Genomic DNA, 25,387 nt, shown 5'->3' with positions numbered 1-25,387 from the left:
TCTCTGTCTCTCTGTCTCTCTCTGTCTCTCTCTGTCTCTCTCTGTGTCTCTGTCTCTCTGTCTCTGTCTCTGTCTCCTCTCTCTCTCTCTGTCTCTGTCTCTCTCTCTCTCTGTCTCTGTCTCTCTCTCTCCTCTCCTCTCCCACAAACACAGCTGGTATTTTAAATGGAGAAAAGTTATACACTAAATCATAAAAAATCAAGGAAACCCATGTTTTGGCAGCTGATTTTATTCCATAGCTTTAGATGGAAGCAAGATGTCTTTGGCAAGAGCTAAAGCAAAGCACGGAAGTTTGGAAAAAAGTGACACAGTCAAATTCACGGCCAGTTGCAGCAAGCACAACTGGTATCAAAGACAAGGCATGACGGACAGTGCTTCAGGTATGTGATTCCATTGGAGCAGTGCCAGAAGGCATGTCTGTCACCGGCCACAGGGTACAGGCCATCAGGTTTGCCAGCACAGAACCCACAGCCTCCAGAGCACCCACACCCACTCCTGCTCCTACTTCTGCTTCCTGGAGGAGAAGTCACTGGCTCAGGAGGCACATCAGGGGCTGTGCAGCCTAAAATATACAAATGGAGAGAGTAGAGGGGTGGTCCTGCTGTGGCCATGAACTTCAAGTGTAAGTAAAGAAAACTAGGTACATTATTCCCAGGAGAAGATGCAATTAGCGGCAATCTCACAACTGAAGAGACTCAAAGACAATTACGTATCAGAAAATAAGAAAAAGTGTGGATCGAGTCCTACTTTCTATATATGTCTCCTTTGTCATCCAAGGCATTCAATAATTAACACATGCAAAAGATTTGAAGATCTGAATATAATACCTCTGAGAAAAAAAATCTAGAAACAAGGAAATAGAGACATTCCCTGAGGGGTGGATAAATAAGAGCACTGGCATGGCTTCCAGGAGTCTAAGCAGGACATTGAATGAGGGACACACACACACTCATTAATGGACACACAGAGAGATTTATATGCTAAAGATAAGCACAATTTCTGCAGACTCTTACAAACTTTAAAGTCCTAGGAAATTTTTCCCACACACTCCAACATTAGGTCTGGTTTCCCAAAATTTCATTGGAAGTTGAGATTTAGGAAAGGTCACTTGGGCAAGAACAATGGAATGAAATGGGAAAAGTTTACCCCATGAGGTGGGGGTGAGCATGCCAAGCCTGCCTTTATATTGATAAAGGGACATTAGAAACACTCCATCTGCATACTCAGGTTGTCACTTACTTGTGGATACACCCAGGGCCTTGTTAAGAGTAGAGGTCAGAGGGAATTTGCCCTGGTCACAGAAAGAGCCAGTGAAGTCATCAAGATCAATGGCCCAGATCATGGCACCTCCAAAATTGTTCTGCTTAAGCCACTGAGTCTGTTTAAAGATAGAAGGTATAAGGTTAATTTGATTTCCTGAGCCTTGGTGCTGTGATGTCAGCAAATCCAAGGAGCTGACCTTACCTTGACATTGAAGCTCCTAATATTGTCATAGCCAACCCACTCGTTGTCTTTATACGCATAGGGCACTTCCTGAGGGGCATCCCAGACTTCAGTAGCTCCATTTCTCAGGAAGGTACAAACCTTTAAACATCAAGATATTTAAACCCTTCACATATTAATTCCATGAAAGAGAGAAACATTGATTTCTTTCCTTTCTTACTTTCAGTTGGGGTTACCTCAATTTTATGATTCAGTTTTGTTTGTGGTTTTAAAAAAATGAGTTGTTTTCATCATGGCAGTGGTGGTGATGGACCCGGGACATGTACTTGCTCAGTACAGACTATCACTGAGCTACATCACACCCCTAGTCTTCCATTTTAAGGTAGACTCTGTCTATGCTTTGTTTTGGACTTAGAATTATCCTGCTTCAGCTTCCTGAAAACTATTGTACAAAATTATCCTACTTCATTTTGTCCTATGCAACTAGGGATTAAATCTAGGGCTGTTGTCATTCTAGGTAAATGCTGTACCACTGAGCTACATTTGAAGAGTGAGTTATTTATCAAATTCTTTTTAGCCATATTTTAATACTACAATTTTGGAATCCACAGTAGAATGGTAAATATGTTCATTTTGTTTCTTTATATGCTAATGTAATTGCTCTTAGTAGCACAATCTTTTGCTTATAGGAACATTATTTGGATTAAATATAGAAGTATGTTTTCCAAACATACAGCACCAGGAGTGAACTGCTTACTACAGGTAGGTAACAGGCAAAATGAACATTCAGATCCAGGAGATCCTAAATTGAAGGCTATGTACAATGTTGGGTGTGAAATTCACAGAGCACCAGACAGCCAATCTACTGACCTCGTAGTAGGCCCAGAACCCAGCCTCCCTGGTATAGGGTCCAGCAGGGCCAGCACCAGAGGTAGGAGCACCAATTCCATTGTTGTAGGGATTGCTCAGGAGGAAATTGTGTCCATATTCTGGGACTCCAACAATAAGCTTCTCAGCTGGGGCTCCATTGTTCTTCCAGTAATTCATGGCATACTCCTGTAATGTAGGTTAGGTATAGGACCCAAACAGTCAGTGGTCAGTATTTAATTATATTAGCTCCCTGTTTTAGCAGGCATATTATATGATGTTCATAACCAATGGATTTATTCCTTGATATTTTCTTTTTGAAAACTTTTGATGAAGTTATAGTTCATGAGATATAGCCTGTAACTTAAGAAGATCTTTATCTAAATTGGACATTTGCTGAACTTGTGTAAATTGGGAGCTTTACTTCTTTATGGTTTACTTTACCCCCAGTCTATACCTATTGGGTCTTACCATATTGAAGTAAGCATTGCTGCCAGTGTCAGTAGGATATTTGTAGAGGGAACTGTTCTCTCCTCTGTAGCCATCCCAGGAGCCATGGAGGTCATATGTCATGACATGGATTTGATCTAGGTACCTGACAGGTAGTAAGATTTAAAATCATTTCTGATAACTGTTTCTTACATCTATGCAGACAATAACGCATTTTCCAAAGCAAGTACACAAGCAATGTCTTTTGAGTGCAAGACCTCTCTAGACTGACCATTGCAGTGCTTTAATAGTTCCCAGAGAAGTTTAGAATAAGTACATCACTCACTGGGAAAGTTCATGGATCTCATAGCCAGCCTCAATGTTGGAAATGCCTGCAGCTACAGCTGCAGTTATCATCAACCTGGGCTTGTTGCTCTCCTTAGCCTCCTTCTCAAAAGCTTCATGAATTTCCTATAGAACAAGGCAAGCATATTTGAAGTTAGTATCAGAGACATATATATAAAATAAATGATTATTTTCACAATGTCTTCCTTCTCTAAAGTACTTCAACTATTTTGTCTGACATTAGTCTATCAATATCTTAAAAATGTCAATAGTACAGATGATATTAATTTTAAAAGTTACAGCTATGCAATATGCATGACAGTTGGAAATTTTCAATAGAGTACCAGAGAAAGTTAATGTCTGGGTCATGACCAGTTCCTAAGTTCCTTGTCGCACCATGCTGAAGCTACACTCTCAATGGTGTCCTCTATCTGGTTGTCAGCCGTAGAGAAAGTTGTTTCTATTCACCTTACAACACCAACATATCATTCAATAGAGTACTGAATTAGCAAGTGGGGAAGGGGCAATGTCTGGGTAACAGGTCCAACTCAGTGACGGATGTTAATTCACACGCATTCTGTATGACTCTCGTGTATTTGGAACACTGAGTTGAGCTCTGATAATGGCATTATTTGCGTCACCAGAGAGTATTCCAGGGATACCTCTGAACATTTCTGCGTAGGTTATAGTTTAAAAAGTGAAATATTTTACTAGAAGAAAAAGAATATAAGCAGATTGTTATGTCTGTCTTCAAATGGTAAACCCAGACACTGTAATGTTGGTGATTTTATTCTCTGTTACTTCACTGAGCAGAACTACAGCCAATAATTAGATGTTATAATTTAGTAGTAATGTTTCAACTAAGAAAAAAAAGGTGTTATTTCTGGTCTTTGGAGCTATTCAACAAAAACTAAAGTGAGCCTATAGAAATATCTCAGTGGATGAAGTGCTTACCAGGCAGGCAGAAGGACCTGGGTTCAAGAGCTCAGTTCCCACAGAACCCACATAAAATGTTTAAGCAAAACAAAGTGGCACTTTTTGTTAGTCTTGGTGCTGATGAAACTGAGACAGAAAGATCCGAGGGTTCACTGGCCAGCTGGCTGTACCACTCATTATTTTTAGTGTCACAAGGTGGACAGCGTCTGAGGGATGACACGCCACATATGTGTATGCAGTATAGGTGCCAGTATCACCTTCTATCTTCCTTGAGGCAGTTCATCTTGTTCTTTGCTACTGTGTTGGATGATGCTCCTGTCTCTGCCTCCCATCTCTATAGGAGGCCTTGGATTGCAGGTGTGTGTTACTGCATTTGGCCTAATGTGGGCTCTAGAAATTTGAACTCGGTTTCTCATGATTGGCCAAAAATTATTACCTGCTGAGGCATCTTGCTACTCCAAAATTGAAGTTATTATGAAGTCAGTTCATGACCTGATTGTAAACAGATGTTATCCTATCCCAACTGGTTAATACCAAATAGACAAACCAGAGGATTAATATTATTCAAAAATGCTCATACAAGCCAGGCAGTGGTGGCGCACGCCTTTAATCCCAGCACTCGGGAGGCAGAGGCAGGCGGATCTCTGTGAGTTCAAGGACAGCCTGGTCTACAAGAGCTAGTTCCAGGACAGGCTCCAAAGCCACAGAGAAACTTTGTCTCGAAAAACCAAAAAAAAAAAATGCTCATGCAATAGCTCAGGCTTGTTACTAACTAACTCTTACTCTTTCATTAAAAAATAACTCTTATCTCTGTTTAGCCATGTGGCTTGGTACCTTTTCTCAGTCCAACAATGTTATTTTGCTTATCTCTTGTAACTCTCTGTGTCTGCCCTTCCTCTTCCCAAAATGCTCCTAGTCTGGCTCTCACACTCAATATCTTTCTGCCCAGCTAGCTATCTGCCAACCAGCTTTAGATTAGCAAATGAGAGTAATAGTGCAGAAAAGGATTGTTCTGCAACACCTGACGCATGAATTGATGTGGAAAATAATGTACATTGTTATATGAAACCCATGCTGTGGTGAAGTCACTGAAAGGTCAGAAAATGGACAGGATAATTTCACCAGCTTGGTCCAGAAATTTCAAAAAGAAAACCATTGTCTCCAGCCAAACTGCTAACTAGAAGTGCCAAACGAAACCATAATACTACCTCACCTTAGACTGCCTATGATGAAACTGATCAACCAAGACTACCTTAACTTTTGTATTCCTCAATTTTACAGGCTTGATTTTCCTAGAAGAGATTGTAAGACAGGAAAGGATGTGTTTAGTAGGTGTGTAGTCTGGACTTCACTCATTTACATGGTGGAAGCTACAAACCCAGAAGGTACATGCTAAGACATTCACTCTTGAACATCAAATACTTCTCCAAAACAGAAACAACTCCAACATGCAGCCTACTTTGCTATACTGTTTGTGGACCTCTAATCACTGCTTCCACTTCCAATGTGCTAAAAAAAAAAAACCCCAGATTTTCTTATTGCTATGGTGTAAAGGGTCAATTTATTCACTACCATTTTCTTCCACAATTTGACAAACATCATAACGGTTGCTTTTACCATTCCATTCATTTTTCTTTGACAATTATATACACTTACTGATGAGTTCAGTAGTGTTCATTGCTCTTTCCTCTAGACTGGTATTTATTCAATTCCTTATGGTTATTCCAGATGTGACATATTCGTATTTAAAGCTAAATTAAACAATCTTATTATTTTTCTTATCTATACCAGTTCCACTACAATAAAATTAGTCTTCAAATTCAAAAAACTAGGGATCCTTTCTACTTCAAACCCAATTCTTACTGATATTTGTTTTCTTAAGATCTCTGCATATTCTCTTCTTCCACCAGTCTTAAGGCCACTAGGGGGACCTCAGTCACCTCTTGCTTCACTTACTTCTTTGAACTCCTGCTTTATCCTGCCTCTGCACTCCCAATTCATGATTCATAGTTAATCCAAAAATAACCATTCCAAAATTACAAGCCTTGTCATATTTATTGGCCATGAAATCTTTCAAAGATCTATATTATCCTTAGGTAAGTTCAGAATTCTTTAATTTAATATAAAAGTCTCCACATGACCTGATTCTTGCCACCTATTTGTTCTCACAGGCTTGAAACTCATTCCCCACTTGTACACACAAATCTGTCTTCTCTGGTGTGATTTCCACCCTCACTGAATTGGATAACACCAACTTCCCTCAGTGAGGTCCAGCAACACTTAACCTAGAAAGCTCCTTGTGACTTTTCCCAAGAGCTGAATCAGGTAACTCCTCATTTGGTTTTGGAGTCTGTAGACTGTTATTACACCAGTATTTATCAAAATATGCTAGAGCTATTGCTTGTGCTTCATTCCTCAGCTATGTTGTCTTTAAAGTCAAGATTCTGCCTTACCCTTGGTTTTGCTTTTACCAATTAACAGGCACATAGCATAGTTTCCTCAATAACAGTAGACAGTTTTGAGCAACAACTCAGTAACAGACAGCACAGGTATCTGTGACACTGTCTGTGATGATGTTCAATTTACTTACATATTTTCAGTACCTTAGTTATTTATCTGTAAAACAAAGACCATAATGCTTAGTGAACATATATCATAGAGTAAATGTCAAGATAAAATGAATTGTGGTTTTGAAAAAAAAACATATAGAGTAATGTCTAATATATAGCTTGTTCAAGGAGTACATGGTATCTTATAGATTTTACTATACTAAGATTCCATAAATATTAAGACATGTTTGGTTTGCAAGCACCCAGTTATCCTTGGGGGGAAAAGGCTTTGAATTATGGGGATGCCACCTCTTCCCACTTTCCTCACCTTCACCAGGACCGTGAAGAGATGCTTGTCCTCAGGAGGGCTCCCACGAGAGCCTGGGTATTCCCAGTCCAGATCCAGTCCATCAAACCCATACTGGTGCAGGAATTTGATGACTGAAGTAATGAAGGTCTTGCGGTTCTGGGAAGTGGAGACCATGGCAGTGAAGCTGAAAGAAAACAAAATACGACAGAATAAGACCTTGACATTCTTTACACACCAGAATAAAACAATTTTCAGTTCAATTTCTTATTCACAATCCTTGCCCAGGACCTGACTGAGAATTAAAGTACATTCCAGGGTTCTTCTAGTCTCTCTTTGCAATTATTACTCTTGCCAGTCACAGTATCTCAGAATCCACATTATCTTACGTTCATCCCAACTTCCAACCCAGATTGTTTTTTTAATAGCCCTTATTGTTTTCAATACATAACCAACTTAGTTCACAGACAATGTTGTGTCTTCATAAAAGCCCCAGTTCATATGTATTCAAGTAAGTCTTCTTCACATATGTGATCTCCTTTTTCTTTTTAAGGAAGACAGACAAAAAAATACACACAACCTTCATCAGACCTTGTGTCTTCAATATACTTTATGTAGCGGCTTCTTTAGAAGCAAGCAACTAAAACTCAGAGGATTGCATCCCAAAGCATCCATCGAAATTTAACCTTAGAAAAGCCACAATAATCATCCTAAAATTTTCTAATAATAATTAATGAACTTATATGGTAATTTATTAAGTTAGACCTTAATTTAATGAAGATCCTTAATTTGCATCTGGAGTTTTGATCTTAAAAGACAAGAACAATGCTTGAACTACAGCACTTTATTTATTTATTTATTTATTTATTTATTTATTTATTTATTTATTATACAATATTCTGTGTGTGTATGCCTGCAGGCCAGAAAGAGGGCACCAGACCCCATTAGAGATGGTTGTGAGCCACCATGTGGTTGCTGGGAATCGAACTCAGGACCTTTGGAAGAGCAGGCAATGCTCTTAACCTCTGAGCCATCTCTCCAGCCCCACTACAGCACTTTTAATGAACCATTGTTTATCTAAAGAAAACTTACGGGGCAGATCCAAAGTTCCAGCCTCCAATGGCCAAGAGGGTTTTCAAATTGCTATTCCTTTAAAAAAAAAAGGCAGAGAAATTTTTAAATTCATGAGTCCTGCCATTTAAAATAGCATTGCTGTTTATAGTATTGGGTCTTCTAAAACTATTCAGAGTAGGGTTGATGTCATACTGTCTGCTGAAGAGTTATTTGAGGTATTTTCTTCCACTACTGAAACTTTATTACCACCATAAATGAGGTCAGATCCACTCAGAGAAATCAGAATTAAACAACTCTTCAGTCTTATTGTCTTGTACTAACAGTATCCGTACTACATATAACTTAAAAGCATAATTACCTCCTTGCTGTTTCATCAGATAACGTGTTGAATAATGCTAAAGTATAACTACTTTATTACACTCTGTAAAAATGAATATAAATTAATTGACTTGACTTTACAGACATAGATGGGAATAGTGGTGATGAAATGACTGTATCATACGAATTAAGTGCAAGGGTAGTGAGAGGACATGAAAACTCTAGCTTTATTTTCCTTTCCCCTAAGATTCTGACAATATTACTTTAGGGCAATGGTTCTCAACCTTCCTGATGCTGTGACCCTTTAATACAGTTCCTCATGTTGGGTTGATGCCCAAACATAAAGTTATTTCATTGCTACTTCATAGCTGTAGTATTGGTATTATAAACTGTAATGAAAATATCTGGTATTTCTAATTGTCTCAAGACTGCTCCTCATTGATGGTGGGAGTGCAAACATGTACAACCACTTTGGGAAACAGTATGGCAATTTCTCAGAAAATAAGGAAATAATCTAGCTCAAGACCCAGCAATACTGTTGTTGGGTATATACCCAAAGGATGCTCAACCATACCACAACGACAGGTGCTCAACTGTGTTCAAAGCAGTGTTATTCAAAATAAACAGAACCTGGAGACGACCTATGTACCCCTCAACTGAAGAATGGATAAAGAAGATATGGTACATTTACACAATAGAGTACTACACACCAGTAAAAAATAATGACATGTTGAAATTGGCAAGCAAATGGGTGAATCTAGAAAAAGTCATACTGAGTGAGGTAACCCAGACCCAGAAAGACAAATATATTATGTACAGAAAGATAAGAAAAACCAGCCTACAGTCCACAAACCCAGAGAATGAAGACAACAAAGGAGACCCACAAGAGAAACCTATTTGGATCTGCATAGGAAGGATAAAAAGACAAGATCTCCTGAGTAACTTGGCAATGTGGGGTGATGGGAGAAGATAGAAGGGAAGGGGAGGAAGGAAAGGGTGAAGAAAAATGTATAACTCAAGAACAACAATAAAAAGGAAACCCCTGTGAGAGGGGCATTCAACCCTCAAAGGAATAGCAACTCACAGGTTGAGAACCTCTCCTTTAGGGTGAAGACAGACATTCTTATCATGATACCTATGTAATTTTAATGCAAATAACAAATGGCTGGAGAAGATGATCAGTCATTATGAGCACATGTTGGTATTGCAGTAATCAAACTCCAGTTTTCCAGCACTCACCTCAGGTGACTCACAACACAACTAACGACCTGTAATTCCAAATCCAGGGAATAGAATGTTGTATTTATACTCCCGAATTCACCTGGACTTGATTACAAGCAACACACACACATGCACACATAAAAATAAAATAAAAACTTTAAAAAAAAACAAAGAGAATGCTATAATAATACAGCAAATTCTTCTATTCTTGAACTCAAACATGTCTAATTTTAAAATCCTCTGGTCCTTGTTTCCTCTTGCAATGTGTAAAGATGATTTAGAGTTTCATGGGTCATTACACAAAGACAGAAAAGAACAAATTATCAAACACACATTTTTTAATATTTTATTAATTTAACTTAATTTTTATTTTATTTACAATAATTCAATATTTTAATGTAATGCATAAATATTAATACTGACTGCAGCAGGCAATATTAGAATAATATGTAGAAAAGTTATCTACATCCCTGGTACTTGAATTGAGGCTCCTGGACCAGAAGCATCACCCTCATGTATCAGAGTTTCATGGATATAGTCTTGCCCACAAATAGAAGAATTAATTTGAATCATCCATCTTAACAAATTTAAAAAAAAAAAAACTAACTCAAGGTGCAATGATGAGTTAAATATAAGACTTAAAACTACTAGAAGAAATATAGAGAACATGAGGAGAGGCCCATGACAGATTCACTAAGCACTGATCTCTTTGTTGGGGGATGGGTTCTTATGACTGGAACTGCTACATTGTGACTGCTGCACAGGTAGGAACTGCAAAATGAGCACTAGGGTTACATACACTTAAAGCTACTCCACTACAATGGAATAAAGGAATTAGGAAAAGGACACAACATGTGCATCATATGGATGGAACTAGAAAAATCACACTGATTATGCAGACCCACAAAGACAAATAAGGGATTTATATACTTATAAGGGGATGTTAGCAATTAAGTAAATGATAACCATGCTACAACCCATAGACCCAGAGAGGTTATGTAAAGAAGAGGATTCTACGGTAGATGCAGGCATCTCCCTGGGATGGAGAATAGAATAGGTTTTGTGGGCAGGTTAACATTGAAGTTGGGAGTGTGAAAATCATGTAAGAGAGATGTGGGGTAAAGAGGGAGCATGTGGGAAGAGACAGCTGTGTTGCAAAATATTTGATTACTCTCTGTAAAGATATGTCACTGTGAATGGTTTAATATAAAGCTAAGTGACCAATAACTAAGAAGAATTTTCAGGGCAGAAAGAACATTGGGAAGAAGAAGGGTAGAGTTTCCAGCCAGACACAGAGAAAGTAGGTGATGAGGGAGATAAGGTAACAAGCCATGAGCTATGCGGCAGCACATAAGTTAATAGAAATGGTTAGATTAAGTTCTAAGAACTAGTTAAAAACAAGCCTAAGCTTTCAGCCAAGCTTTCATAATTGATCAGTCTCTGTTTTGTCCCTGAGAAAGCTGGCTGGTGGATATAAAAAGTCCAACTACAAATGATTCCCAATGTCTGGGTACATATTTCCACATAAGACCTAAGAAAGCTTAAAAATAGGTTCCAAACACACAAAAATAGAGAAGAATGGCTTCATAGTCCCAAAGTCTCTCTCCTAAGATACATCTCATGGCCACAACCTATAGGCTTGAACTTACAGCTTGCTGTGAACTAAGCTGTGTAGCAGTTTAAAATTTTGCTCATGAAGACAAAAAGGTTAGAGATACAGAGTAAAGCAGGTTCTTATGGAAAAACCTCTAAACAGGTTACAGTGTGCTATAAAATATGCATAGGGTTATGAAAGAAAAGAAAATGGGTATAGACAGTCATAGAAAAAGGAAGTTGTTTATAAATAATAAAAAATGATGAATTCACAAAGAGATGAAAAATTCACTGGAATTCTCGATCCTGTGTGATGTTGTATTGATATTAAAATTTTTGATTGATGATAAGCAAAAGTACCTACTGAGAGACACTGATTATAAAAACTACTAATTTAAACCAATGTACATATTTTTAAAATGCCTTAACTTCAAATTGGAAGTCAAAAATATATATTACATTGAGGAAGAAATTGTGTTTTTGTTTCCACAGAAAATGAAAGGCTGTAGGTTCATTCAAGGCTGATATAGATTAGATTTGATCAGAAAAGAACCCCTGAAAGTCCTAGTTACAGACATAAAGAAATAAACCCAAAATAACAAGACAGGTGACATATATTTTACCTGCTCGGATATGAACAAAAGGATCATCTTTGACTGGCTTGTGTATAGTGCACAGTCCATACTAGTCTTAATGCAGATATGTATGTTAACTTTAAAAATGTATATGTCTTCAGAACAAGAAATTGGGTTGGTGTATTTTGGTCATTCTGTGGGTTATGGATGTTTGTTATTGTTTAGAAGTTTTGGTTACATACTGTGATTGGTCATAGTCAGGAAAAAAGGAGATTAGATTCAGGAATCTATTTATGAAGAGAAAAATGGACAAATACAGTATAAACTGATTAAATAAAGGGGTAGTTTGTTGGATCTATTTTTGAACACCCTCCAGTCTCAAATATTTCACATTGGTATAGATTTTTTAATATAGATGCAAATTTAAAGTTTTTTTTACAACTTGGCATAAATAAGTTTCTACACCTCTTAAGATATTGTGCCTATGCAGCTCATTTAACAACCTAAGATAAATTTCTAGTCCTTTCAAGTTATTGTTACAAACTATTTAGGTAAATAAGCAAATGCAGGTTAATAGTCACCTATAACAATCAAACTGATAGTCATATTATGTTTTCAAAGTAAAACAGAGGTAAGTTTTAGATAGGTAGATGGTCTTCAAACACTTAAAATACCTACAGAATATGGCATTTAAAATATTTTTTTAACATAGGGCTTTTTTGTCAGTGAGACACATCTGCTCCTGAAAGCACCAATTTACTTGAGAGAAGAAAAACCTGAGTAGATGTTTCAAAAAATAATTTAAATGTCCTAAAGATATATAAAAATAGTTGGCCCATTACTCATAAGAGAAATCCAAACTTAAACAGTATTAAGAGTAGATTTTATCAAAAACCAGAGTAGATAAGCTCTATTGTCAATAATAGCACTTCAATATTCATTGTAGCATTATTCTTAGTTATTTAAGGTACATAATTACTACAAATGTCTAAAAAAGAATGAAACTTTAAAAATTATATACTATGATATGTAATTTATTATGTTATTCAGTATTTAAAAGAATAAAATCAGCCATTTGGAACAAAATTTTTAACTTTGAAGATATGTTAACTGAAACTAACAAGGCAAAGATTAACAAATAATACAAGATCTCAGTTATAAAAAGTATCTAAAGTATTTGAACTCATAGAAGTAGATGGCAGAATTTTATCTTTTTGATTTTATTGAAAATAGATTCCATTCTCATACACGATAACCTGATTATTGTTTATCCCCCCTCAACAACTCCCACTCCTTCACCTTTAATCTTCTCTCTATATTCACTCCCTTTCTATTATTAGAAAAGAATAGGCTTCTAAAAGATAGCTAAACGTGACAAAATAAAATATAATAAAATGAAGCAAAAACTATGATTCTGGAGTTATAATGTTTAAGCAGGGGAAGAAAGGATTATAGAAAGGTTGGAAAGCAGTACAAACTTTGACTGAGTTAGAAACAATGAGTTCAGAGCTTATCTCTACAACATAGGGCCTACAATTCATAGAATTTTATCATATTTTGAAAACCATTTGTATCAACAAGAAATCAAAAGAACCTGTCTATACACAGGTTCTTGGTCCTGACAATAATGCCTTTATGACTTTCATCATGTGGACCAGGCCATAAATCAAACAGGGAAATATCACAGAAGAGGGGGTAGAAAGAATCCGAGACGGTGGAGTACAGTAAAAGTGTTTTCCAGAAACAACAGGGAAGTTGCACATATGAATACCCTTCACTGCAGGTGGAGCAGCCTGCACAAGACATCCAAGATCTCAAGCCAGACTAAATACCACCATGAAAAGGGAAGGTGGGCATAAGGTCACATGTCTAGCTGAGACACTGGTGCCAAATGATCGGCTCCGGGAGAGTGGTGTGACTTCTTATAGGCAACCCATATTCCAGTTAATTCCCACACACTCAAGAATATATGGACAGCACAAATTAGACTACATGATTTTAAAACAAAAATAAAGTTCTATAGATAGAGAAAGAGAGAGCATCTGAGGAATATTGAGAAGGTACTGATATGATTTGAATACATTATACAAATTCTTAAAATTAATTTTTAAAAGTAAAAGATGATTAATTGATAGATGAGATAGATAGATAGATGATAGATAGATAGATGATAGATAGATAGATAGATAGATAGATAGATAGATAGATAGATAGATAGAAAGATAGATGATAAACATTGACTTGTTTTAGTCAACTTTGAGTAATATCTTCAAGGAAACTGGGACTTGGCAACAACTTGTCCAAATGATACTAATTTAGATATTTTCCCCTTTCTTTTACCTGTTTTTGAGGCCATTGAAAGCTTTGTAGAACTCTACATCATTCCATTCTATGGTGGTGATCTCATTGTTCTGCATCCCAGCAAAAGCATAGATCAGGTGAGTACATAGGCAAGGGTCAATGTTATCAGGTGTGAAACGACCCAGGCCTGGCCGATACTGGGCCAAGTTGGAGAAGTAGCATACCAGTTTGTAGGCAGACCCTGTGGTGATCAAAAATAGAGATGGATGCTCCATTATAGATATCATTTAACTATGATGAATGTTTGGGCTTTGCTTATGCCCCACCCACCCACCTCATAAGCCTGATCTCCAACTGGAGGTGACTAGTTGAGCACTCCTACAGATGAGTTAAGAAATAGTTTATATTCTTTTTGAGAGTTTGGAAAATCTTAGACTTCTTCTAAGATGGAATACTCAGTTCTTCGAGTCCATTGGTTCCATGACTCTCAGTGAATGAGAATTTAAGAACTCTTAAGTTGTCAGGCTATAGAGGATAGTAGTAACAACTTAGGTAAAAGTCTACTCCTCCACAAAACAAACCCATCACTCTCTGTCTCTCTCTCTGTATCTCTCTGTCTCTGTCTCTCTCTGTCTCTCTCTCTCTCTCTTTTTTTGGTTTTTCGAGACAGGGTTTCTCTGTAGTTTCTAGAGCCTGTCCTGGAACTAGCTCTTGTAGACCAGGCTGGCCTCGAACTCAGAGATCCGCCTGTCCCTGCCTCCCGAGTGCTGGGATTAAAGGAGTGCACCACCACCGCCCGGCTCTCTCTTATGTTTTATCTCTTGTTTTATTTCCCAAATAGAGTAACACTAGGGTGTTGCTGTGTATTTGCACACAGTTTGAAGTTGTGGCACTGTGATTGTTTTAATAAAGAATCTGATTGGCCAAAAACTAGACAGGAAAGGAAAGGCAGGACTTCTGGACAAAAGGAGAAACTCAGGTCGTTAGAATCTACCTGTAAGAGTGGTGCCAGTGAGTTGAGGAATGGGTGGACATACAGAAGGGGAGACAAGTAAAAGCCACATAGTAGAATGTAGATTAATAAAAACAGGTTAATTTAAGTTATAGAGTTAGTTGGTAACAAGCCTAAGCAAAAGGCCAAGCTTCCATAATTAATAATAAGTCTCAGTTTCAATATTGGGGAGCTGGTGGTCCCACAAAGAAATAAGTCTGACTTCAACAGGGTGTATTCTTAATTATATTAATCAGAAAATCGCTTTTTGTAAATTCGGGTGTTTGAGTTTTAGGGTAGCTAATCATTTTGTCAACAATAAAACATTGAATTAGTGACTTACCCAGATAAGCATTCAGCAGGAGAGACAGACCTAGTGAGAGAAAATACGTATTTATTCTGAAGCAGCTGTCTGAATCCTCTCAGATATAACTCTAGAGCCTTATGGTTCGTTTGACTTGCCATGTGTTGTCACTTGTGTAAAAGGGCTAACTTTTCAGTAAACATTCTTTGTTGATCAAAATACCCAGTTGATCAAAAATACCCATCAGCCTTTTCTCCATTCTTGGACATAATTTTTGGGAGTATGAAGTCAGCTATCTACAAAGCAGGGCTGACTGAAATTGCTCCAAATTCACTGCACTCAGTGACCGTGCATCAGATGTGTCTCATTTCCAGAGCTGATATGAGCTCAAGACTTTATAACAGATAAGACATCCTCCACAGCAGTGGGTCGAGCAGGAGGAATATGTTAGAAGCATCTTCAGAGAAGTTTTGCTAGAGAACGTATGATGCAAGCCTCCAGAAGCTTCTCCTTGGCTTCAATAGAGCACTTTCTTTTAGGCATCATCTCACTCTACAGCCCAATCTGGCCTTGACATGGAGAACCTCCTGCCTGTGCCACCTGAGTACTGGAACCACAAGCTTGAACCACTATCAAGAGAAGTGGGCCACTGCTTCTTGTATACATTGGGCTTCGGTATCCCTTTGAAAAGTCTTTGAAGAAAAATAAAGTTTCTAAAGCACAAATTAAAGCAGATAGCAAGCTTTAGATGGGAACTGGGCCTAAACAACCACATAATCCACCACTTGGATTGAATGTCTCAGAGGAACATGTATGTCATCATCACCTAACCAGGACTATAAAGGATAGATAAGAAATAATCCTGCAGAAAGCAGACAAAGACAGCTTGCAAGGCTCTATATGGATTCCTTTTGTTTTCACCTCCAAAGGAGTTAGTTCCGGGACACAAAGAAATAAATAAACATAATATCATTTTAAGGCGGGTGGTGCAGGAATATTAGTGCAGAAAAAGAATGACTGGATGGGACAGGAAAGAGAAAGACAAGTATTGAAAGTTAGTGAGACTTGCTTTTGTGGCCATGCCAGTGGCATGAGCTTTGAGAACAAGAGAAAGACTGATTGCATGAAGGAAGAACACTTTCACTGAGAAGAAAGGAAGGAAAAGTATAGAGATGTAGTGTAGTGACTGTTTCATGGTTGCGAGAGCCTGAGAAACACAGACACAGGCAAGGCTACAGACTCACCAGCAACAAGAATGAGCTTGGCCATGGTGCCTTCAGTACTGCTCAAGCAGGCCATGAATGGAGTTTTATACCATCTGAGTGCCCACTTATCAAAGGGGTTTCTAAATGGACAGTGTTTATCCAAGATGTGTACATTACTAATCATTAAATTCACAGCTCTCCTCAGCAGATTTGGTTGCTTAATTCTGTCATCAATGTGATCCCCTTTCCTTCCCCCTGTCAAACGAATAGCACCATGTCTCCTTAGGAAGGGCATGTAGGACATTCATTAAATGTGGCCTTTAGACTTAATACCTTTTTTGGCACTTCCCTGTTTGGACAAACACCTCTTCATATACTGAAGTTAAGTTTCATTTTGTGGATATTTTGTGCCTGGCACTAAAGAAGAAACTTATTGCAAAGTAAGCACTGAAAATCTTGGGAAATTATTGCTGTTTTTAAAATCTTGCTTTTATGGAGATACCACATGTAAAATGTACAGTTAGTACCTGAAAAACTTTACCCCTTTTGGAGATGCTTCCTAAATATTCTGCCCATATCTGTTGTTAGGACTGACTTCAAACATAATTATAAAGAAAATTTGTTCATGACTTTAGGGATTGGAAATTAATTCTGATTGATCATTCCTAGTCAATTTCTTCTTTAGCCAAGATGTATCCACTATTCCTAAAATAACACTAATATATACTTATAAATATATAGAAGGCAGTTTGACAACATTTACATTTTGCAAAACAATAGAAATATGTTCTCCAAGCTCTTGAGTAGATATATTTAAAGCACTAGACATAAATTCCCCCCGGCAAACAGCCCTCATATCCAACCACAAAGCTTTTGGTTACCCCATATCAGTTATTTCACTGCTCTACCAATAAGAGCATCTTGCCTGACAGATCAGTATCACAGTGCGCATTACCTACTGCCTTGGTTCTTCTTCACCAGAAGCCTGCTCAGCACCTTCCACAGCATGAAAGCTGAAAGTTTTCAGTGAGTTCCAACTTGATTTTTCCATGCCCTCCATTCAAGGTGTGGAGTTCTTCAGTAACAGTATCTAACTTTCTACTTTCTTTAGCAATAGAATCTAACTATCTAGTGCCTACAGCAATAGCGTCTATCTAGTGCCTTCAGCAATGGGGTCTAAGCATCTAGTCCTTCAGCAATAGGATCTACCATAACTCGTTTTTCAGCAATAGGGTCTAACTATCCAGGAGAAATTCCAATAGCATAAATTGTTTGGGGAACAACCACAGCCTTCCTAATTAACAACCATAAGCAGGGATCCCACGCTTAGCACTGGGATTTTTGTTTATATAACTATGGTTTCTGGAAGCATCATCCACACACACACACAGGATACCTGATTTAAAACTCTTTCCTTAAAAATCATGTTTATTCGTTTACAAAGTGATATATTTCCAGGTGGTTTTTCATACATCCTAAATCTTGTTTTGTGTTCTTCTCCTATGCATGCCCCACAAACACACACATTATATTCTCATGCTCAGGCCCCACATCATTCTAGTTTAAACCTATCCACTTGCAGAATTTCTCTCTCTACTTCTGTAACACATGTGTTCTACTATATGTGCTTGTCTACTTCTAAGGACTCTTCCCAACCCCAAGAGGCCCTTTAGAGCTTCCTGACCTCTCTAAACATTCATGTTAAATGAACAAATATAAAAATCGAAAGGAGAAATCTGTGTATGAGAAGAAAACAGTTGGCATTCATGATTCTGGACCTAGGTTAACTATGATATTTTCCAGTTTCATGCATGTCTCTACAAATACTCCATTATATGCACTACATTTTTATTACCCATTCTTCAGCTGGTGGACATCTAGGCTGATTAAATTTCCAACCTTCTTGAAATAGAGAAATAATGAGAGTGGACATGTCTCTGCAGTATGACTGAATCTTTTGGGTATGTGTGTGGTAGTGGGGTTGGGTTATATCATAATTCTGTTTTTACCTTTTTTTGAAAATCTACATATTGAGTTACATTGTGGATGATCCAATTTGTGCTCCTTACCAACAGTATATAATGGTTCCTCTTTCCCTGCATCCTATTCAGCATTTTTTGCCAACTGTTTTCTATATGATAGCTATGGTAAGTGTCGTGAGATGGAATCTTAAAACAGTGTTTTTCTTTTATTTTGAGAAATAATATTATTACATCATTTTCACCTTCCCCTCTGTCCTTCAAATCCTACTATATACCCCTTACTGCTGTCTTTAAAATGTACTCTTTTTATTAATTGTTGCATGACATGTATGTTATATGTAAAAACATATAAATTCCTGAGTATAACCTGCTCAGTCTATATAATACAATTATATGTATGTTCTCAGTACTATTTGGCATTTGATAAATAATTTGTGTGCTCTTCCCTGGAGAAGACTATTCCCCCTACATTTAGCATCCCTTACATTTTATAGTGCTTTATGTTGTTTATAGGTACCATAGCCTTTTGCCTTTCCACTTTGGAATGTCCATTGTTGTTGTCCTAGTTCAACTCATGTTTTGGCCATCATGTAAGTAAGACTGTAGGTGTAACTTCTGACATTACTTGAAGACACAGACTCACAGCAAGCCACTTGATCCACTGGCTCTTAAAATCTTTCCAACAACACTTCTGAAATGTTCCCTGAACCTTGGGTTCAGGAATTCTTTGATAGGTATTTCCATTGAGTATGGGTTCCATAACTCTACATTTTAATTGGTTGTAGACTTCTGTGATGGGCTCCTAGTGCTGCAAAGAAAACTTTCTGTGTTAAAGAATGAGAACTACACTTATCTGTGTGTACAAAGACAAATACTTAGAATGCAGTTAGGAATTTACTGATTAGTAACATGGTGGTTGAAGTTTCTCCTCCATGATCCATGAAATCACTAGCACTAGACAGTTGGTTAGGTTTCTAGTACCAAGAATTGTTTCACTCTTGTTGGGTGGACCTTAAGGCCAAGTATAGAGCTATTAATTACTACCAAGATATGCATGCTACTACCACATCTTATGGTTATTGTACAATGTTGGTCATTATTATGATTCATAGGTGTTGCAGTTGGGTAGAACCATTGGTTATTGTGCCATTTGGAGGCTTGCATGGCATCTTCTGGTACCATGTAAGCTAGTCCTCTGGAAGGAGACACTTAAGTGAGTTGCGGTTCAGGAGGCCTCTGTGTCCTGTATCTGAAGTGTACAATGTTGTCAGCAATAGGGACTTACTTTACCCCTTTGGGGGGGGGGGCAAACAAGGGTAATAGCAATAGTATATAATATTTTATGAGTCTCTTAGAAAACCCTGACTGACAACTCAAAAGAGCACTGCTCATGCCTGGTGTTGGAATTTTATTAGAATTTTTGGGGTTTGAGAAGAAGCATTGTCAGACAAGTTGAGAAATTTTCATAAATATATGTATGTACACTTATATCTATAAATTTATTCATATATTTGTCCACAGATGTATTTATTATAAGAATTCTAGGTAAATAGTTGATAGTATTATTCATTATGATTTTTTCAGACATCCTTAACATTATTTTATCCTCATTATTCTGTATTTATTTCCATTCACCCTTCCTAATTAGAGTCCTCATTTCTCCCCATTTCTCTGATCAGGTCACTTGTACCCTACTATACCATTCTCTATTGCTCCCCAACCCTGTGACCCTAGAAGTGGTCCCCTTTTACCTTTCTAGTTTTTGCTGTTACCTAAGATATCTATATATACATCTGAAGATTTGGAGCTGGAAGTCTCCAATGGAAGAGAACATGCAATGTTCGTCTTACTTGGTTTGGGTTGCCTCACACAATATGGTCCTTCCTAGTTCCATCCATTTATCTTCAAGGCTCATAGTTTCCTTTTTCTTCAGCAGCTGAATACTATTTCATTTTATATATATATATATATATATATATATATATATATATATATATATATATATATATACCAAATTTTCATTATTCGTGCATCAATTGAAGGGCACTTAGGTTGTTTCTATTTCCTGCCTATTGGGAATAAAGCAAAAATTCACATGGCCAAAAAAAATATATGTTAAGTCCTCTGAGCATATGACAAAGAGTGCTTTAATAGTTCCCACAGAAGTTTAGAATAAGTACATTACTCACTGGGAAAGTTCACGAATCTTATACCCAGCCTCAATGCTGGAAGTGCCAACAGCTACAGCCGCAGTAATCATCAACCTGAGCTTGTTGTTCTTCTTAGCCTCCTTCCCAAAAGCTTCACGAATTTCCTGTAGAATAAGGCAAGCATATTTGAAGTATATATATCAGATATATATATATATAATGAATATTTTCACAGTGTCTTTCTTCTCTAAAGTACTTCAACTATTTTTTCTGACATTCATCTATCAATATCTTAAAAATGTCAATAGTACAGATGATATTAATTTTAAAAGTTACAGCTATGCAATATGCATGACAGTTGGAAATTTTCAATAGAGTACCAGAGAAAGTTAATGTCTGGGTCATGACCAGTTCCTAAGTTCCTTGTCACACCATGCTGAAGCTACACTCTCAATGGTGTCCTTTATCTAGTTGTCAGCAGTAGAGAAAGTTGTTTCCATTCACCTTACAACACCAACATATCATTCAATAGAGTACTGAATTAGCAAGTGGGGAAGGGGCAATGTCTGGGTGACAGGTCCAACTCAGTGACGGATGTTAATTCACACGCATTCTGTATGACTCTCGTGTATTTGGAACACTGAGTTGAGCTCTGATAATGGCATTATTTGCGTCACCAGAGAGTAGTCCAGGGATACCTCTGAACATTTCTGCGTAGGTTATAGTTTAAAAAATGAAATATTTTACTAGAAGAAAAAGAATATAAGCAGATTGTTATGTCTGTCTTCAAATGGTAAACCCAGACACTGTAATGTTGGTGATTTTATTCTCTGTTACTTCACTGAGCAGAACTACAGCCAATAATTAGATGTTATAATTTAGTAGTAATGTTTCAACTAAGAAAAAAAGGTGTTATTTCTGGTCTTTGGAGCTATTCAACAAAAACTAAAGTGAGCCTATAGAAATATCTCAGTGGATGAAGTGCTTACCAGGCAGGCAGAAGGACCTGGGTTCAAGAGCTCAATTCCCACAGAACCCACATAAAATGTTTAAACAAAACAAAGTGGCACTTTTTGTTAGTCTTGGTGCTGATGAAACTGAGACAGAAAGATCCAAGGGTTCACTGGCCAGCTGGCCTGTACCACTCATTATTTTTAGTGACTGAGAAACTGTCACAAGGTGGACAGCGTCTGAGGAATGACACCCCACATACATGTATACAACATATATATATATGTATATATATATACACACACACACACATAAAATGTTCATGTTCATGTGTGTGAGTACAAGCACATGTGACTACCTCAGTTGCCAGTCTCACCTTCTACCTGCTTTGAGGCAGTTCACTTTGCTCTTTGCTACTGTGCTTGCCAGACTAGCTTGTCCACATGCTTCCAGGGATGCTCCTGTCTCTACCTCCCATCTCTATAGAAGCCCTGGGATTGCAGATGTGTGTTACTGCATTTGGCCTAATGTGGGCTTAAGAAATTTGAACTCAGTTTCTCATGCTTTGGGCAGAAAACACTACCTGCTGAGAAATCTTGTTACTCCAAAATTGAAGTTATTATGAAGCCAGTTGATAACATGATTGCAAACAAATGTTTTTCTGTCCCAACCAATTAATACCAAATAACCAAATAAGAGGATTAATGTTATTCAAAAGTGCTCAGACAATAGCTCAGGCTTGTTACTAACTCTTAATCTTAAATTAATCAATACTCTTATCTCTGTTTAGATAAGTGACTTGGTACCTATTCTCAGTCCGATATTCTCATCTTGCTTATCACTGGTGACTCTCTGTGTCTGCCCTTTTCTTCCCAAAATTCCCCTACTCTGGATCTCTATCAATATCTTCCTGCCCAGCTTTCAGACAACCAACTTTTGATTAGCAAATGAGAGTAATAGTTATGCTGGCACAGAGCATAGATTCCTCAATAACAGCAGATAGTTTTGAGCAATGACTCCATAACAGACAGACCAGATATTTGTGACACTATCTGTGAGATTTTCAATTTGCTTACATATTTTCAGTACCTTAGTTATATATCATAGAGTAAATGTCAAGATAGAATGAACTGTGGTTTTGAAAACAGCCTATAGACTAATGGCCAATATATAGCTTGTTCAAGGAGTACATGGTATCCAATAACTTTTACTATGCTAAGATTCCATAAATATTAAGACATGTTTGGTTTGCAAGCACACAGTTATCCTTGGGAAAAATAGGCTTTGAATTATGGGGATACCACCTCTTCCCACTTTCCTCACCTTCACCAGGATCGTGAAGAGATGCTTGTCCTCAGGAGGGCTCCCACGAGAACCTGGATATTCCCAGTCCAGATCCAGTCCATCAAACCCATACTGGCGCAGGAATTTGATGACTGAAGTAATGAAGGTGTTGCGGTTCTGGGAAGTGGAGACCATGGTAGTGAAGCTGAGACAACCCAAAATAAGGCAGAATAAGATCTTAACATTCTTTGCACACAAGAATAAAAACAGTTTGCTGTTCAATTTCTTACTCACAGTTCTTGCCCAGGACCTGATCAAGAATTAAAGTATATTCCAGGGTTCTCTCTTTGCAGTCATTACTCTTGCCAGTCACAGTATCTCAGCAACCACATTATCTTATATTCATCCCCACTCCCATCCAGATTTTTTTTTTGCAAATTGGCCTTGTTGTTTTCAATACCTAACAAACTTAGTTCACAGTCAATGTTGTGTCTTCAAAAATGCCCCCAGTTAATGTGTATTCAAGTAAGTCTTCGTCACATATGTGATCTCCTGATCTCCTTTTTCTTTTTAAGGAAGACAGACAAAAGATACACACAACCTTCATCAGACCTGTGTCTTCGACATACTTTATGAAGAGGCTTTTTCCGAAGCAAGCAACTAAAACTCAGAGGATGGCATCCCAAAGCTTCCATTCAAATTTAATCCTAGAAAAGGCACAATAGGCATCCTAAAATCTTTTAATGAGAATTAATGAACTTGCATGGTACTTTATAAAGATAGACCTTAATTTAATGAAGGTCCTTAATATCCAACTAGAGTTTTGAAATCTGAAAGGACAAGGACCATGCTTGAACTACATTACTTTTAATAAACAATTGCTTTTCTAAAGAGAACTTATGGGGCAGATCCAAAGTTCCAGCCTCCAATGGCCAAGAGGGTTTTCAATTTGCTATTCTTTTAAAGCAAAAAAAGACAGAGAAATTTTTTATTTCATGGGTCCTGCCATTTAAAATAGCTTTGCTGTTTGTACTATTGGGTCTTCTAAAACTATTCAGAGTAGGGTTGGTGTCATACTGTCTGCTGTAGAGTTATTTGAGGTATTTCTTCCACTACTGAAACTTTATTACCACCATAAATGAGGTCAGATCCACTCAGAGAAATCAGAATTATACAACTCTTCAGTGTTATTGTCTTGTACTAGCAGTATTTGTACTACATATAACTTAAAAACATAATTACTTCCTTGCTGTTTCATCAGATAAAGTGTTGAATAATGCTAAAGTGTAATTACTTTAATATATTCTGTAAAAAAAATAATATAAATTAATTTTCTTGACTTTACAGACATAGATGGGAATTACGGTGATGAAATGTCTGTATCATAATAATTAAAGGGTAGAGAGAGAACATGAAAATTCTAGCTTTATTTTTCTTTCCCCTAAGATTCTGACAATATTACTTTAGGGCAGTGGTTGTAAACCTTCCTAATGCTGTGACCCTTTAATTCACTTCCTCATGTTGTGGTGATGCCCAAACATAAAATTATTTCATTGTTACTTCTTAGCTGTAATATTGCCATTATAAACTGTAATGAAAATATCTGGTATTTCTAATTGTTTCAATACTGCTCCTCCATTGATGGGGGGAGTGCAAACATGTACAACCACTTTGGGAAACAGTATGGCAATTTCTCCGAAAACAAGAAAATAATCTAGCTCAACTCCCAACTACACAGTTAGAATAGGGAGGGGAAGTTTGAGTTGTTGAGTAGAAACCTAAAAAAAATGGAAATTTCCTCAAATCTATAAAGCTGACCCTCATGAGGATTACTAAGAATGGGGCATATGATATCTCAACTGTTCACCCCTTTTAGCCAGGTAAGTTATTCAGTAGTAGGACCGGTTACATTCAATTGAGTCGTTGGCCAAGGGTATCCCATGGAAATCCCCAAATGACCCCAGGATGTTGCTAAAACAAAAGGCCACTCTCCATGAACTGACAGTGGGGACCCATTGCCAAGGAAAACATTGACACAACTCATTGAACATGGAGAAGCTGAGCTGGTGCCCACATGTAGCCTTCAACCCTGTGTCCTAGTCTCTTTGGTGTGGGAAAGTACTTTGCAGGCTACTGAAACACATACATGAACACCAACCCAGGCACAAAATCTTTGACCTACAATCTATCCTGCTACAAAATATGCTAGGACAATGGTGGCACAGAACTTCTGCGAGAGGCCAACCAATGTATGATTTGACCTAAGGCCCACTCCACAAAAAGGGACTCATGCCTGACACTTCTAGGGTGGCAAAGAACGAGCAAATGGATAACCCAAAATCTAGGGTAAAACAAAACGCTACTGATCTATAAATAAAGAAATGCGAATAAAATGACTCCTAATAGTATTCTGTTATAGTCATAGACCAGTGCCTTATCTAATCATCATCAAAAAGACTTCTGGGGTGGCACAAATACACTTTAGAGTTCTACTCCGTGGGGGGAAAAAAAAAAACCACACACAATGACATCTTGAATTTTGCATGCAAATGGATGGAAATA

General features: G+C 37.5%; 1 protein-coding gene across 1 annotated transcript; it reads right to left on the bottom strand.

Annotated features, from left to right (window-relative positions):
• Positions 1-317: 317 nt before the first annotated feature.
• LOC119800965 (acidic mammalian chitinase-like) lies at positions 318-16,522 on the bottom strand. The gene is made up of 11 exons (XM_038311356.1): positions 16,498-16,522; positions 15,293-15,322; positions 13,998-14,199; positions 7,969-8,025; positions 6,898-7,063; positions 3,086-3,210; positions 2,782-2,905; positions 2,314-2,499; positions 1,465-1,584; positions 1,240-1,378; positions 318-562 (listed from the first exon to the last, which is right to left on the bottom strand). Exons 1-11 carry the CDS (start codon positions 16,520-16,522, stop codon positions 318-320), a joined length of 1,419 nt encoding a protein of 472 aa, XP_038167284.1.
• Positions 16,523-25,387: the final 8,865 nt, after the last annotated feature.

Source organism: Arvicola amphibius, chromosome 14 (genome assembly GCF_903992535.2).
Source record: "Arvicola amphibius chromosome 14, mArvAmp1.2, whole genome shotgun sequence".
Classification (NCBI taxonomy): domain Eukaryota; kingdom Metazoa; phylum Chordata; class Mammalia; order Rodentia; family Cricetidae; genus Arvicola; species Arvicola amphibius.
This window is presented reverse-complemented; position numbering and strand designations above follow the sequence as displayed.